Source organism: Ailuropoda melanoleuca, chromosome 12 (assembly GCF_002007445.2).
Source record: "Ailuropoda melanoleuca isolate Jingjing chromosome 12, ASM200744v2, whole genome shotgun sequence".
In the NCBI taxonomy this organism is placed as follows: domain Eukaryota; kingdom Metazoa; phylum Chordata; class Mammalia; order Carnivora; family Ursidae; genus Ailuropoda; species Ailuropoda melanoleuca.
The window spans coordinates 77,328,014-77,341,512 of NC_048229.1; the positions used below are offsets into that span (position 1 = coordinate 77,328,014).

A 13,499-nucleotide genomic window follows, 5' to 3' on the forward strand; every position below is an offset into this window, starting at 1 on the left:
GAGCCCATGACATAGGGCTGGATGGGGAGATCTGATCAGAAGGGTTTGCAGTGACTGGCCCCTCCAGTTCCTGGTGGTAAGGTGGCCCTGGAAAGAGAGTCTCTAGGGAGGAATAGAGTTCTCTAGGCTCGGTTCTGTGGGCATCTGGAACCCAGCCTGGGGTGTGGAAGACCACAGGGGAGGAAGAAGAGTGGAGGATGGCTGATCTAACAGAAAGAGGGGATGTGCTCGGTGATAGGCACAGAGAGAGGAAACGGCAAGGAGCATCGATAAGGTCAGCCGGAATCGTGGTGGCCGGTGGGGTCAGGAATCACAACAAGCAAACACCAGTGGCCTTGAGCCCACCTAGGTTTGGGAGTGCTCCTGGGGCTCCAAAAACATCCCACCAGATGGTCTACACCCTGGTGTTCTCCAGCCGGGTCAGCCGAGGATGATGGGTTGCAGTCCAGCCCTTTTCATGAAGGGTTTTGAGTTAAATGTATTTAGTGGGCAGGGCGGGTCCTTCTGGGATCAGGTCGTCCACGTCACTCAGAAGTTCGTGTTCACTGGTCGAGGCGGCCGTTTGCAGGTGGCGGAGGCGTGCCTGGAGCTGCTCCTGCGCCTTCTTGAGCTCCAGGTAGGAGTGCGAGAAGGTGTGGAAGATGGACGTAGCTGGGAAAGCCATGATGAGGATCCCACTCAGGATGCTGCTCAGGGCCACCATCTGGCCCGGCACGCTGCGCGGGACCATGTCTCCGTAGCCCACCGTCGTCATGGAGATGACGGCCCACCAATAGGAGGCCGGGATGCTGGTGAACTCCAGGACGCGGCCCGACTCGTTCTCCGCCACGTAGACCAGAGGGGAGAAGAGGGTGACGGCCACGCAGAGGAAGAGGAGGAGCAGGCCGAACTCGCGCGTGCAGCGGCGCACGGTGAGGCCCAGGGTCTGCAGCCCCAGCGAGTGGCGGGCCAGGCGCATCACATAGAGAATCCGCAGCGCCCGCAGCACGCGCAGCGCCAGCCCCACCTTCTCCAGGTACGAGCTGCCTGCGGGCCTCTCGCCGTCCTCCCGGGGCTCACCCGACACCGCCAGCGACACGTAGTACGGGGAGATGGCCAGGATGTCGATGATGTTCAGGGGCCCTTGGAAGAACTGGCACTTGTCCTGGGCCTGGACAAACCGCAGACAGAACTCCAGGGAAAACCAGGCCACGCAGACGGTCTCCACGAGGAAAATGTAGTAGCACTTCTGAGAGCACTCACCCTGGGGAGGTGACAAAATGCAGAATGAGGGTGGTGGGCAGCCGCGCCGGGTAAGGGGGAGTAGCCATGCCGAGAAGCGACTCCATGGATCCGCAGTGCTCTTGACATCAATGTCAATACCCATATGTATCAATGTATATTCTGTACACATTCTGTATATGCTATCGCTGTTCTCTGTATTTGTGTATTATCTATACTCTGTCACGATTGAGTTCCGTGCGCTTTAGACCCTCATTTGTCCACCCAGATCCCCTTTTTAGATAGTTCTCAATTTGTGGCTGGGCACACTGCCCACCAGTTAGATCAGGGACCACCCTTACGGCCTCCCTGGCAGCGAGGTGTGGCCAAAAAACTAAGAACGTACCCACAAAACGTGAACAGAAACGGCGTGCTATCTCCTGTTCCAGGACTTAGGATGTTGGCATGACTTCCTACACACTCTTCCTCAACTGTCAGCTGGGACAGCACACATGGCCCTGCAACCCAGCTTAGAACCTACAGATTGGATCAGCGCCCCAGGGGAGGATGGAGCGGGAAGGCGGAAACAATCCTGGGTCTCAGTGAGCTGCTCACTCACTTTGATCCCTCTTTGCAAGAGAATTCAACATCTATTTTGTTTTCTTTTTTTGTTTGTTTGTTTTGGGGGGGGAAGAGGGAGAAGGAGAGAGAATCTCAAGCAGACTCCACGTCCCGCACAGAGCCAGGGCTCCAACTCACAGCCCTGAGGTCCTGACCTGAGCTGAAGTCGAGAGTGGGTGCTTGACTGGCTGAGCCACCCAGGAGCCCCAACGTCTATTTTGTTGAAAGCCATTCTCTCTTGGGGCCTTTTTGTTACAGCAGCCAAACTTCACCTTCACTGATATCAGCCCCTTTTGTGTACCGTGCCCTGTTCTAGTGCTGTCGCTTACGCCACACACTGGTGTTGTGAGCAGGCAGTGTGACCCCATTTTGTGTCCAGGACATGGTTCCGAGCAGTGAGATGACTTTGCCCGAGCTCACATGCAGCACAGGTGTTCTCTTACCACTGTATGCTATTTTGTAACTTCCTTGCCTGCCATCCCTCATTCATTCGTCCAACAAAAATGCACGGAGGGCTCACCCGTGCCAGGCTCCCAGGCTTTGGGGGTAAAGTCATAGAGAAGCAAGTGTCATTTCTGGGAGCTTGGCTCGTGCGGCAGAGACGGCTCCCGTGTCCCTGGTGCAGCCCTGTGATACGTGACTGCAATTTTTCATGCAGGCTCTGTTTCCCTCCAGAGATTGCAGCTACGTGGGGGCTGCTGCGGATTTGCTGTTGGCATGGTTCATGCCCCCTGCCTGGCTCCTAAGAGCAAATTCCACTAGCCACCGTGCTGCTCCAGGTATGGTCCTTGAACCAAAAGCGTCAGCCTCCCCTGAGAACTTTCAAGAAACGCAGAATCTTGGGCCCCGCCACATCCCTGAGGAATCAGAATTTGCTTCTTAAAAAGACCCCCTAGTGATTCGTGTGCACTTCAAAGTTCGAGAAGCTCTGGTCTAGTGCAGTGGGTCTCAGCTTTGCCTGCACTTTAGAATCACATGGGGGCTTTGAAAAACCCCTGATGCCTGGGCCAGGACCTCAGATTCTAATGTAGTTGATTGAGGTTGATCTGAGCGGTAGAATTTTCCAGAAGTCCCATAGATGATTCTAATGCAAAGCCAGGGTTGAGAACCTGACTCCAAATGTTACATATATATATATATATATATATGTATATATATATATATGTATATATATATATATATAATGGATGAGTGAAGGAATGACCAAAGCCAGTTGCCTGAGTGAAAAACAAGATGTTGACAACTGCAGTTTTCTTTGGATTAAAAACCTCTGAAGTGGAAAAAGAAATTATTTCCAGTGCTTGGGCTCAGAGGAATACTGAATTGAAATGAAATGCTCTTTCTATCTGGCTGCCGGAAGAAGAGAAACAGGTGTTCTGTTCCCATCTCAATGTGCCTGTCTATGTCTGAGACTTGGGTTCAAATCCCACACTTCCACTTACTCTGAAGACTAACCCTAGGATCGTACCCCCGGATCTGTGGTTCTCTACCCTGGGAGAGGGGTGGTGAATGGAAACGAGGCATATAGAAGTAAGCAGACAGCTGCTTACAGGTGCACAATACACTGTAGCTCTCTGTGTGAGATGATTCTCTGGTTACAGGCACGGCCTGCCCGGTCAGTGTAAGGACAATACCCTTCTCCTCTTGCTGGGTTGTACAGGAAGGGGAGGAACATCTTCAACACATGAGAGGTCTTTGCCACGACCACCTGGGGTTTGCTTCAGAATCCTGGAGAGCTCAGGAGTTTTGGACCCTGATTCCCCAGTCCTGCTGTAGACTTGCTGTGTGACCTTGCAGTAGTCACTGCTCCTCTCTGTGCTTCAGTTTCCAGTGAAGAGGTGGGAACAGAAGCAGTATTTCTCAAAGCTGATTCAGCACACCCTGCATCAGGATCCCCCGGAGTGCTTGTTACAAATGTGGATTCTTGGGCTCTCATCACAGAATGGGCGAGGCCCAGGAATCTGCATGTTGGCAAGCCCTCCAGTTGACTCAGAGGCACCTGGAAGTTTTTCAGACTCTGGGCCAGATTGTCTCTACAAGGCCACTCTTATCACTGACATTCTGGGAGTTTTGCCCTTGGCTTCAGGACTTCTGGGAGCCTGGGAATAACCTTCCCAGACCAGTGACCCAATAGCTCAAGAAAGTGACTCCTGAGACGTCCGGCAGGCTCTGCGCGTCCTCCCTCTGCCTCTGGTGCAGGCGTTTGGCTATTCGAGGCACGCACCTCCCTCCGGCCTGGCTTGCTGGCCACCTCCCTGCCTTGTAGCAAGCCCTCTGCCGCATCACCGCCCTGCACCGCTCCTCTGCTCAAGCCCTGCAACCACCCGCCCAGCTCTGGTCCTCTGAGAAACGCCGGGTTCACAGCGGGGATTGATGGGGCCTGAGCTGAGGAAAGAATTCCCAGGCCAGCCACGGTTGAAGAAAAATAGGAGGGACTTTAAAAACTTACTTTTTCTCTCTCTGAGGAAGCTTCTGGTGGTATTTTGTCGGTAGGGTGAACAACTAGTTCTGGTTTGCCCACAACTTTCCTGCTTTGAGGACAGAAAGTCCCAGGTCGCCAGTGCCCCTTGGTCCTGTGCAAACCGGGACGGGTATCACCCTCCTGGTGGGACTTGTCCCCGTCGGGAAGAGTCTGCTCTGACTCCGTCACGCAGGGAAGGACGCAAGTCAGACCTGTGAAGACCAGGGGGTGAGCAACGGCCCACTGTGGGGGGCGCACACAGCATGTGGGACCACGACAGCCTGACGCAGAAGGAGATGCACACTGTGTTTCCATCGACGTGACACTCACGATGGTGGACAAAATCACTGAATAGCAGTCACCTCTGGGTGGGTAGGGATTGGCTGTGAAGGAACATGAGAGAGCTTCCCGGGGGAAATGGGAATTCCCTACACTGAACTGAAGTGTGGGTGACCCAGGTGTCCGACGTTGTTCAGTCGTCCAGCTAAGATTTGTGCATTTCAGTGTACGTACATTTTCCCTAAAAAACTGTAAACCAAAACTGAAATGAAGACAGTAATAATAAGCGATCAGGGTGGGGAGGGAGGGGAACGAGAAAGAACAAGGGTCATTCATTGTGGAAACTGAGTCATGGGTCCTCGGCAGTTCAACGCTATTCCATTTACTTTGTAAACGCCTGGCATTTTCTACCATGAAAAGTTCAAAAACAAATCAGGGTCGGAAATCAAAACCACAATCAAATGCCATCCGCACTCACTAGGAAGGCCGGGAGTACAAAGACAGAAGGTCCTAAGTGTGGGCGAGCCTGTGGAGAAGTTAGAACCACCAGCATTCGGGTGGGGACATAAATGGTGCAGCTGCTGCAGAAAACAGGCTGGTGGTTCCTCAAGAATTGGACACACGTGGGGTGCCTGGGTGGCGCAGTCATTAAGCATCTGCCTTCGGCTCAGGGCATGATCCCGGCGTTCTGGGATCAAGCCCCACATCAGGCTCCTCTGCTGGGAGCCTGCTTCTTCCTCTCCCACTCCCCCTGCTTGTATTCCCTCTCTCACTGGCTGTCTCTTTCTCTGTCAAATAAATAAATAAAATTAAAAAAAAAAAAGAATTGACCACACGTGGGGCATGTGGGTGGCACAGTCGGTTACGTGCCTGACTCTTGGTTTCAGCTCAGGTCATGATCTCAGCACGGAGTCTGCTTATGACTCTCTCTCCCTCTCCCTCTGCCCGCCCCCCCAAATAACTAAATCTTAAAAAAATATATTTTTTGAAATTAAACACACATTTGGTATATGACCCAGCAATTCTACATTTGGGTATAGACCAGGAGGAACTGAAAATGTCCATCTACCCGAACACTTGTCCATGAATGTCCACAGCTGCATTATTGACAGTAGCCAGAAACGAATCAACATAAATGCCCATCAGCTGATGAATGAATAACCAAAATGTGCTCTATCCACACGACAGAGTATTATTCAGTCCTAAAAAGGAAAGACTGACACACGCTACAGCGTGGATGAACCTTGACAACCTCTGGCAGACACCGAAGGCCAGGTGCTGCATGATTCCATTTATAGGAAATGTCCAGAGACGGCAACCCATGGGGACAGAAGTACATGGATGGTTGTTGGGGCTGGGAGGATTGGGGAGAATGGGGAGTGCCTGGATGTGGGTGCAGGGTTTCTTTGCAGGAGGCTGAAAATGCTCTGGGACAGAAGTGATGGTCGCACACACGTACACTAAAAACCCCTGATGTGAGCACTTTGAAAGGGTGCATATTAGAATGTGAATTATGCCTTAATAAAAAAGAAGCCAGGGCCCAAGTCTGAGCTGGTTGGGTCGGCTGGGTGAGGCCCTGAGGGGTCCCACAACTTTGCCCCAATCCCTTTCCCAAAGCTTGGGAGCAGGTGGCTCTGAAGGGCTCTGGGGTCAGAGGATGGGCAGGGCTTTCCGAGGGCAAGGCCACTGGCCCTGGGGGCCCATTTGGACAGGCTGCCCCGAGGATGCTGCAGGTGCAAGAAGGGCCAGTTCCAGAAATACCATCTGGGAAGGACTTGGGGCCAAGGTCTTGACCTTGGAGTTTTCCTCACACCCTAGGACTTTGGAAATAAGGCCTGAATCAGCCACTTCCCACCTCCTGGTAGCTCAGTGCTGGTCCCCAACCACTCAGCAGCTTGGGCCTTCTCCTTTCTGCCTGAGAATTCATGCCCTGGCCCTGGCCTCTGGTCCAGGGCTGTTTCCTGGCCCTGCTGACTCATTCCTCTTCCCGGCTTCTCCTTTCCCTGGGAGCCAGTTCTCTCTGCCCTCTCTCCCCTCCGTTATGCCCCTTCCTGCCCCTCTCTGTCCTCCCCCTCCTAGCCACCCTGCTCCCCAGCCCTGGGACACAGAGGCTCTGGAAGTGTGAGCTGGAGGGTTGGGCACGGAGACAGGGAAGCGTGACAAAGCAGGAAGGCCAGGTGAACTACCGTGAGTCAGGAAAAGTGAGTCCTGTCCAGGAAACGGGGACTACTCCTTGCTGGCCCAGATATAGGCAGACTAAGCTGGGGGGGGGAACCACAAAACCAAAAAGCCAGGTTAAGAAGAATTCCCTGAAGCAATCACCAAATGTCACCGAACACAGGGAAGCTACTGAGAGCGAGGCAGCTCTTTATGGAGCTGATTCATGATCCAAGAAAGGGGCCGGGGGGGAGAGGCTGTCTCTTGTGTGAGGTTTTTCATGAAAGGTAGGGAGGTGCGAACTGTACCCCACAGGGTGACATGCTGCACCCACACAAGGACGGCATTGTTCCAGGAGGGGTCCCACAAGTTCCAACTGGTCTTTAAAAAATCTGCCTGTGCCTTCCTTCCCCGGGCCCTTAGCCAGATGCTGAAACCCCAGGCAGACAGGAGGGAAAGCGCTTTGCGCAGCTGTAATCAGTGTGCATCTCCCACAGCAAGGTCCCCGACGCCCCCAGCCGCCTCCCGGGCAGGACTAGAATCTAAAGTGGAGGAGAAAGGAGCGGAGGCTGTGCTGGCGGGTGGAGGGTGGTTTATGGCTGTCCTTGCCACCGCTGGGGCTCCGGCGCAGAGGCGGTGCTCGGGAAGGGTCTGCTGAGTGCACGACTGAATGAAGAATGAAACAGAGAAGACATCTGAGCGGCTGGCTGCTGACCCGGCCACTGACCTGGCCACTGCCGTTCGGATTCCACGGAGCTGGGAGAGCCTGATGAGCAAAGCACACAAGCCGGTGGAGGGGTTGCAGGGGCGTGAGCTGAGTCCCAAAGGGTGTACAAACACGGCCAGGGATGGCTTCGTGCTGGCGGGCGCACGGTGTAGATAGGGCCGGTCCGTCCTCAGCACCAGCTTCCGAGTGGGTGAGGAGACAGAGGCACGGAGCAAGAGCGTGGCTCGTCCACGGGCGGACGAGCGGCGGTGCTGGGATTTGAACTCGGCACCAGGGAGCTAGAGATTGCGGCTCCTTGCCGTGGTGCACGCCCACCTGAGCTGCTGAGGATCTGGGGAGCAGCAGACAGGAAGGGGGGCCTCGAGAGAGATGGAGCAGGTGTTCAGTCGAAGCAGCCATGAGCTTCGGCCTCCCCCGGAGGGAGGGAAGTGCCCTGACCAGTAGAGCTGCCCAATTGGGGCGGGGCCCACGTCGAAAGGGTGCTGGAGATGAATGGCAGGGGTGACATTCATGACAGAGGACACAGGCAGAGGGAAGCACAGAAACGGCAGCACTCACCCCTAGATGATGGCGTAAATAAACTGGGGCGTGTGGAGACGATGGACTATCACTGGGCCATAAGGACGGGGCATTGGCACAAGCCACAGCATGGGCGGGCCCTGCAAACACCACGCTGAGCGACCGAAGTCTGTCCCAAAAGGCAACATTTGCACGCCGTGTCTGGAATAGGGAGATCCACGGAGGCAGGAAGCCAAGTGGTGGTTGCCCTTGGTCGGGGGACAGGGACGGGGAGTGAGTGCTAGTGGGATGGAGTAATGGAAATGTTTTGGGACTTGAGAGTGGAGGCCACACAACATTGTAAACGCACTAAATGCTACAGAACGGTCCACTGTTCGGTGGTTAATTTTATGTTATATGGATTCTACCTCAATTGAAAAACGGAACAGGGATGGTCAGAATAAGAGCTCCAGGAAGGTAAGAAATTGGTCCGATTGTCTCCAGCACCTAGAACAATGTCGTTTGTAGACACTCGGTAGCTTGTTGGATGAAGGAAAGGGTGAGTGTTGTGATCTCCTGTCAACTAGGACCTAACAAGCGAATGCTGGTGGGACTGACATGTACTAGGCGCTTCTCACGCATCAGCATGTTTCCACTGCTTTATGCAAATTACTCTTTTAATCGTCACCATAACCCCATGGGGAGAGGGCTGGGAGCATCCCCATTTTACAGATGACCACACTGAGGCTCCTAGAGGTTAAGTGACTCTCCCGAGAACACTGAGTTCATGAGAAGTGAGGCCAAGATTCAAACCCAGAGGACATGTCCTCTGACCCTCCTGCTGGACAGGGATGCGCTTCTCAAACCCCGGCGGCCTCAGAAACGCCAAGCGTTGCCGGGCTGAGTGTCCAGGCCAGAGGGCAGAGCAGCCCAGCCCTGAAAGCCGGCGCTGTGTGATCCTAAGGAGTCAGGTTTTAGAACCAGCTGGTAAGTGAGCTCAAATGCTGGCTCTGCCACATAACTAACTGTGAGCTTTAGAAAGGGATAAAACTTGCCTGAGCTTCAGTTTCCTCATCTGTAAAATGGGGGTGGTAGTAGCACCCACTTCCCAAGCTGTTGGAAGGATTAAGTCCGTCGGCCAAACGCCACCCTCGCAAAGGGCACATAACAAGCACTGGTTCCTTCTTCCCTTTGGGGATGAGCTCTCCCGAGGAAACCAGAAGAGCCTGGCTGTACCTGGAAGGTGCTTAGGCATTTGGCATGGTCCTTCTTGTCTACACTGCCTCCTCCCTTCTCCATTTTAATTTACCAACCTCCAGTGCAGACCCTTCTCGCCAACTGCCAAGTTTACTGCATGGGAAGCTGCCGGAAGAAGGTAGAAGAAAAGGCAAAAGGAAAGCTGTCTCTGCCACCTAGTGCGGCACCGTGTCTGATGGAGGAGGTCTGTGGGTCCCAGCCCCGCATGTCTGTCCACCCACGTGGCATTAATTCATCTGAGCAGCTGCTGCTGGGCCCCAAGGACCACATGGCCCCCAGGTGTCCTGGCTGAGCCTGCCCCCAGAAGTATCTGTCCAGCTGAACATCCCCGAGGGCAAACAGGAAATAGCGGACAGGCTTGGTGCTGGAGAGAACATTGTCTTTTTATGTAAATGTAAGGCACGGTCTTGAAAAAACAAAGGCTGCCTCCCCAGCCTCCTAATTCTCTAAATTACCATCTAAACAGGGAAACACACTTTTTTTGAGGGCAGCACCTCCCAGCCTCTCTCCAGGCAGCAAGCACACACAGAGGTGGTTTCCACAAGGTGAAAACACAGAGATGCACCCCGGGTGTGGCCATCGGCCCCTTTTATCCTAGGAGCAAAGGGCAGCCTGGCTCCCGAGCCCAGACTTGGGGATGCTGGTCCTGCAGGCCTCCCGGTGACCCCTGATTTGAGCTCCTGAGTCCCCTGTCATCCAAGCCTGGGTTCAAACCTTGGGTAATTTTCAAAGCATTAGGTTTTGAAAAGACCTTGTGCCTCTGCAGTCTAAATCCTGGCTTCCGGGAAATCCCCGAGGAAGAGGTTTGTGGAAATCTAGGGGTCCTTTGTCAGCAGGTGGGATCAAGGCCACCCTTCTGGGGGTGGGGGACAGAAGCCACTTATTTTGTCCTAATTTTTTACTGCAGTGCCCAAATGTAAATATTTCTGTGAACAAGCAGGCTCTTAAATCACATGATTTGGTGCTAAAGGATAAAACAATGTCTCCGTTTGGAGCTAGAGTCCTACCCCTTGGGGAAAAAAAACTTTGAAAGTCGAAACGTTTTGGTTGGTTTGCTTTAGGACAAAACATTTATAGGTTGCACAAAGTAGATTTTATTCAACAAATATTTATTGAGGTCCTACCCTGTGTGAGGCAGGGGCTGGCTCTCCATCTAAGTCCTTTCTTTCTGGAAAGTTCTCTGATCCTACCATGTTGCCCTGGGATATATCTTTAAGGGAAAGGAACTTCTGTTGACTGACAATGATCACGGGCCCTACGCAGCGTTCATTCTCTTGTATGTGTTCTATTTATCAGCTCCCTCCATCTGCCATAGTGTAAGTTCCATAATTAAGGTGATGGGGAGCCATGGAGGAATGTAGAACAGGATGGGAACAACATTTTCAATTAGGAAACAAATCCAGTTCTCAGTTCGAAGCTCTGCAATAAACTTCCCAATGAAATGTTAAGCTCTTATCTCATTTCTCAGACTCCCTGGTCCCTGGGGGTCTCCCAGGAGTGAGCAAGAAAACCTTTCTGCTATTGCCTCCTGGGGCAGTCACTTAGAAGTTAACTCATCTCTGAGTTATCCCCATCCAGTGAGACTGACTGGGAGGCTCAGGAGCCAAGTAACCTGGAGGAATCTTGGCCCTCATCTGCATCTTTGCTCTGTAGCTCTAAGAAAGCTAAAGGCCCCGTGCCTCACTTTCTCCACCTGAACGTGGAGCTGGGTTGCCCATGAGAACGTTGGCTCAAGGAGGCAGGGATTTGGGTCAGGGACAGTGCATGGCGCATAGTAGCTGCTCAAACACATAATGAGTGCACTGAGTGTGTGAGCCCTCGGGGAGATGTTACCCATTTTACAGAGGAAGAAGCTGAGGTTCAGAGGAGTGAAGCAATTTGCCTGTGGTCACAGAGCTGGGAGAGACAAGCCGGGCCTGCCTGGCCGGTGAACACCAGGGGAAGCTTTGTTAATACCGAGTCCACTATGAGGCAGAGCCACCTCATGACTTTTGTGGCCCTCGGCATTCCATGGGGCTTTTCCTCCAAAAAAATAAATGAAATAAAATAAAATTAAATTAAAAATCATCTTTCACAACTGCACTGATCTAAAAATGCATCCAATCCGGGCTAGATAACAATCCCTTTTTCTGTTGTTTCAAAAGGTGCTTAGACGTTTCCACAGGCCCTAAGTCTCGTGGGTCACCCCCTGGGGGTCAGGGGCCACTCACCTTGTCCTCCTCGGCCCTCAGGTCGGGCATGGTGCTGACGCACAGGCTGACGGCGGTGGTGGCCACGAAGAGGATGGACAGATAAGCAAAGACCTTGCCGGGGAGCCCCGAGCGCGGGTTTTCCACCGTCTGGCGCAGCCAGTGCATGAAGACCCCCCAGCGCGAGAGGTCCCCCGCGGGGCGCCGCGCCTCCTGCCGCAGGTGCAGCGTCTCCTGCTGGCGCAGCTCGGCCAGCTCCTCCAGCCTCCGGAGCAGCTCGCGCAGGCAGCATTTCTCCAGGTGGGCCTCCTCGATGCCCCAGTAGGCCAGCTCTTCCCGGAAGGACAGCACGCACGTCTCCCGCAGCAGGGCCAGCCTGCCGGCCGCCAGGAAGCTCACGATCATGCTGAAGGCACTGGGGCTCCGGTCGAAGAAGAACTCCTGGTTGTCCTCGTCGTAATCGTCGCAGAGCTGCGCGATCTCCTCGTGGTTCCGGCACAACTTGAGCCGGCTCAGGCGGCTCAGCGGGAACTCGTCCAGCGTGCTCCAGGGGAGGACGTACCGCCGGCCCCCGACGTTGACCAGGATCTCCTTCTTCAGGTCGGCAGCCGGGGAGGCGTCCAGGGCGCCCACCTTGCGGGCCCTGCGGTAGTAAAGGCCCTTGGCGGAGGGCGGCCGCAGGCGGCCGGGCAGGAGCGGACTCAGGGGGCTGCAGGAGCCCCGGTGGCGGCGGCTGGGAGGCGGGCCCCTGGCTCTGAAGGGCATGGGCATCGCTGGAGATGTCCTGCACGGGGGTGGGTGAGGGCGAGACGGGGAGAAATCAGTCTCGGGCGGGGTCCTAGACAGCGCCGACATTGCCTCCCTTTCGCTTGGCTGCAACTGCGTTATGTATCCTTCATTTTTCACATCTTCCACCCAACACAGATTTACTGAGCACCCATTATGCGCCTGGGGTCTATCCAGGAGATGATGGCATCCCTTCCCTGGTCAGAGCTGTGCTGCTCCCAGGCTCTGTGGTCTTGGGCATGTGGCTTAACCTCTCTGATCTCAGTTTCATTCATGCCAATGACAAGACTGGTACCAATCTTACAAGGTGAAATAGAGCTTAGGCGTGTAAGAGTTTCTCAAGTTCACTGCCAGGTTCTGATCCCTTAGGGACTGCGGGCACAGGTGGATTACTCAGCCGCTCTGAGCCCTTTGCCTCATCTGTACATGCTGGGGTAGTTTGAGGACCCACCTCACTGGGCACGGTGAGGGTTACATGTGGTAATCGACATGAAGCGTTTATTCGGAACACTTCTAGATGCTTCTGAGGTGCCAGGCACCAATATACACGCTTCCTCTAGATTAGCTCACCTCGACAATTCCACAAGGTAAACATTAGCATCCCCATTTCACAGATGAGGAAATCGAGGCACAGAAAGGTTAAGTAACAAGGAAAGTGACAGTGCTTGGCACAGCGTCTGCCTCTCAGGAGCGGCTCCACAATGATCTTATTTCCTTCCTCCTTTGGAGGACTTTGCCGTCAATGACAGCCCTCCTCCATGTTCACTGGGTGCTTGCCTCAGCCACCCTTGCTGTGTAACCTTGAGCCAGTTACTCCCCCTCTCTGGGCCTCGGTCTTGTTATCTGCAAAGCGAAGGGGTCTCTAATGCTCTCTCCATTTCAGACCTATTTGAGACGCTTGACTGAGAATAAGAGTTTTCGATTTAGCCCATGCATTTAAAAAGCCATCTCCACAACCTCCATCCTCCTCTGCACCCCGCAGCCGTTTCCTACGTTATTCATTCTAGCCAGAGCTGTTTCCAAAGCATCTATAACCTTACATTCCAATATGCACTCCAATCAAGGGAAGAGCTCGGCAGCTGAATGGAAATAAAAGTTCCTCTCGATTTCAGAGCCAGTTGGATTCCGGCAGGCAGCGAAAAGTTGAATCACAGCCCGTGCATTTCACACTTGATCACCACGCAGCGTCCTGTTACTCCGCATGCATTACTTCCTTTACAACGTATGGCCGGAGGAAGAGAAGCAGCCTGCAGAGAGAAGACTATTCTGAAATCTGGGGTCCCTTCCGAGTGTTCACATTTTTTGAGTGCAAGCCCCCAGACCC

At 53.7% G+C, this 13,499-nt stretch overlaps 1 protein-coding gene across 1 annotated transcript; it reads right to left on the minus strand.

Moving 5' to 3' along the window:
- Positions 1–301: 301 nt before the first annotated feature.
- Positions 302–13,238, minus strand: KCNG4 (potassium voltage-gated channel modifier subfamily G member 4). Its single transcript, XM_034639607.1, has 3 exons — positions 13,216–13,238; positions 11,411–12,173; positions 302–1,243 (listed from the first exon to the last, which is right to left on the minus strand). Coding segments are annotated over exons 1-3 (1,536 nt in total). The 5' UTR covers positions 13,218–13,238; the 3' UTR covers positions 302–472.
- Positions 13,239–13,499: the final 261 nt, after the last annotated feature.

Coding starts and splice junctions, on each gene's coding strand:
- KCNG4 (XM_034639607.1), bottom strand. Junction 1,244..11,410: donor TGAGGGCCGAGGAGGACAAG/GTGAGTGGCCCC, acceptor TCACCTCCCCAG/GGTGAGTGCTCTCAGAAGTG.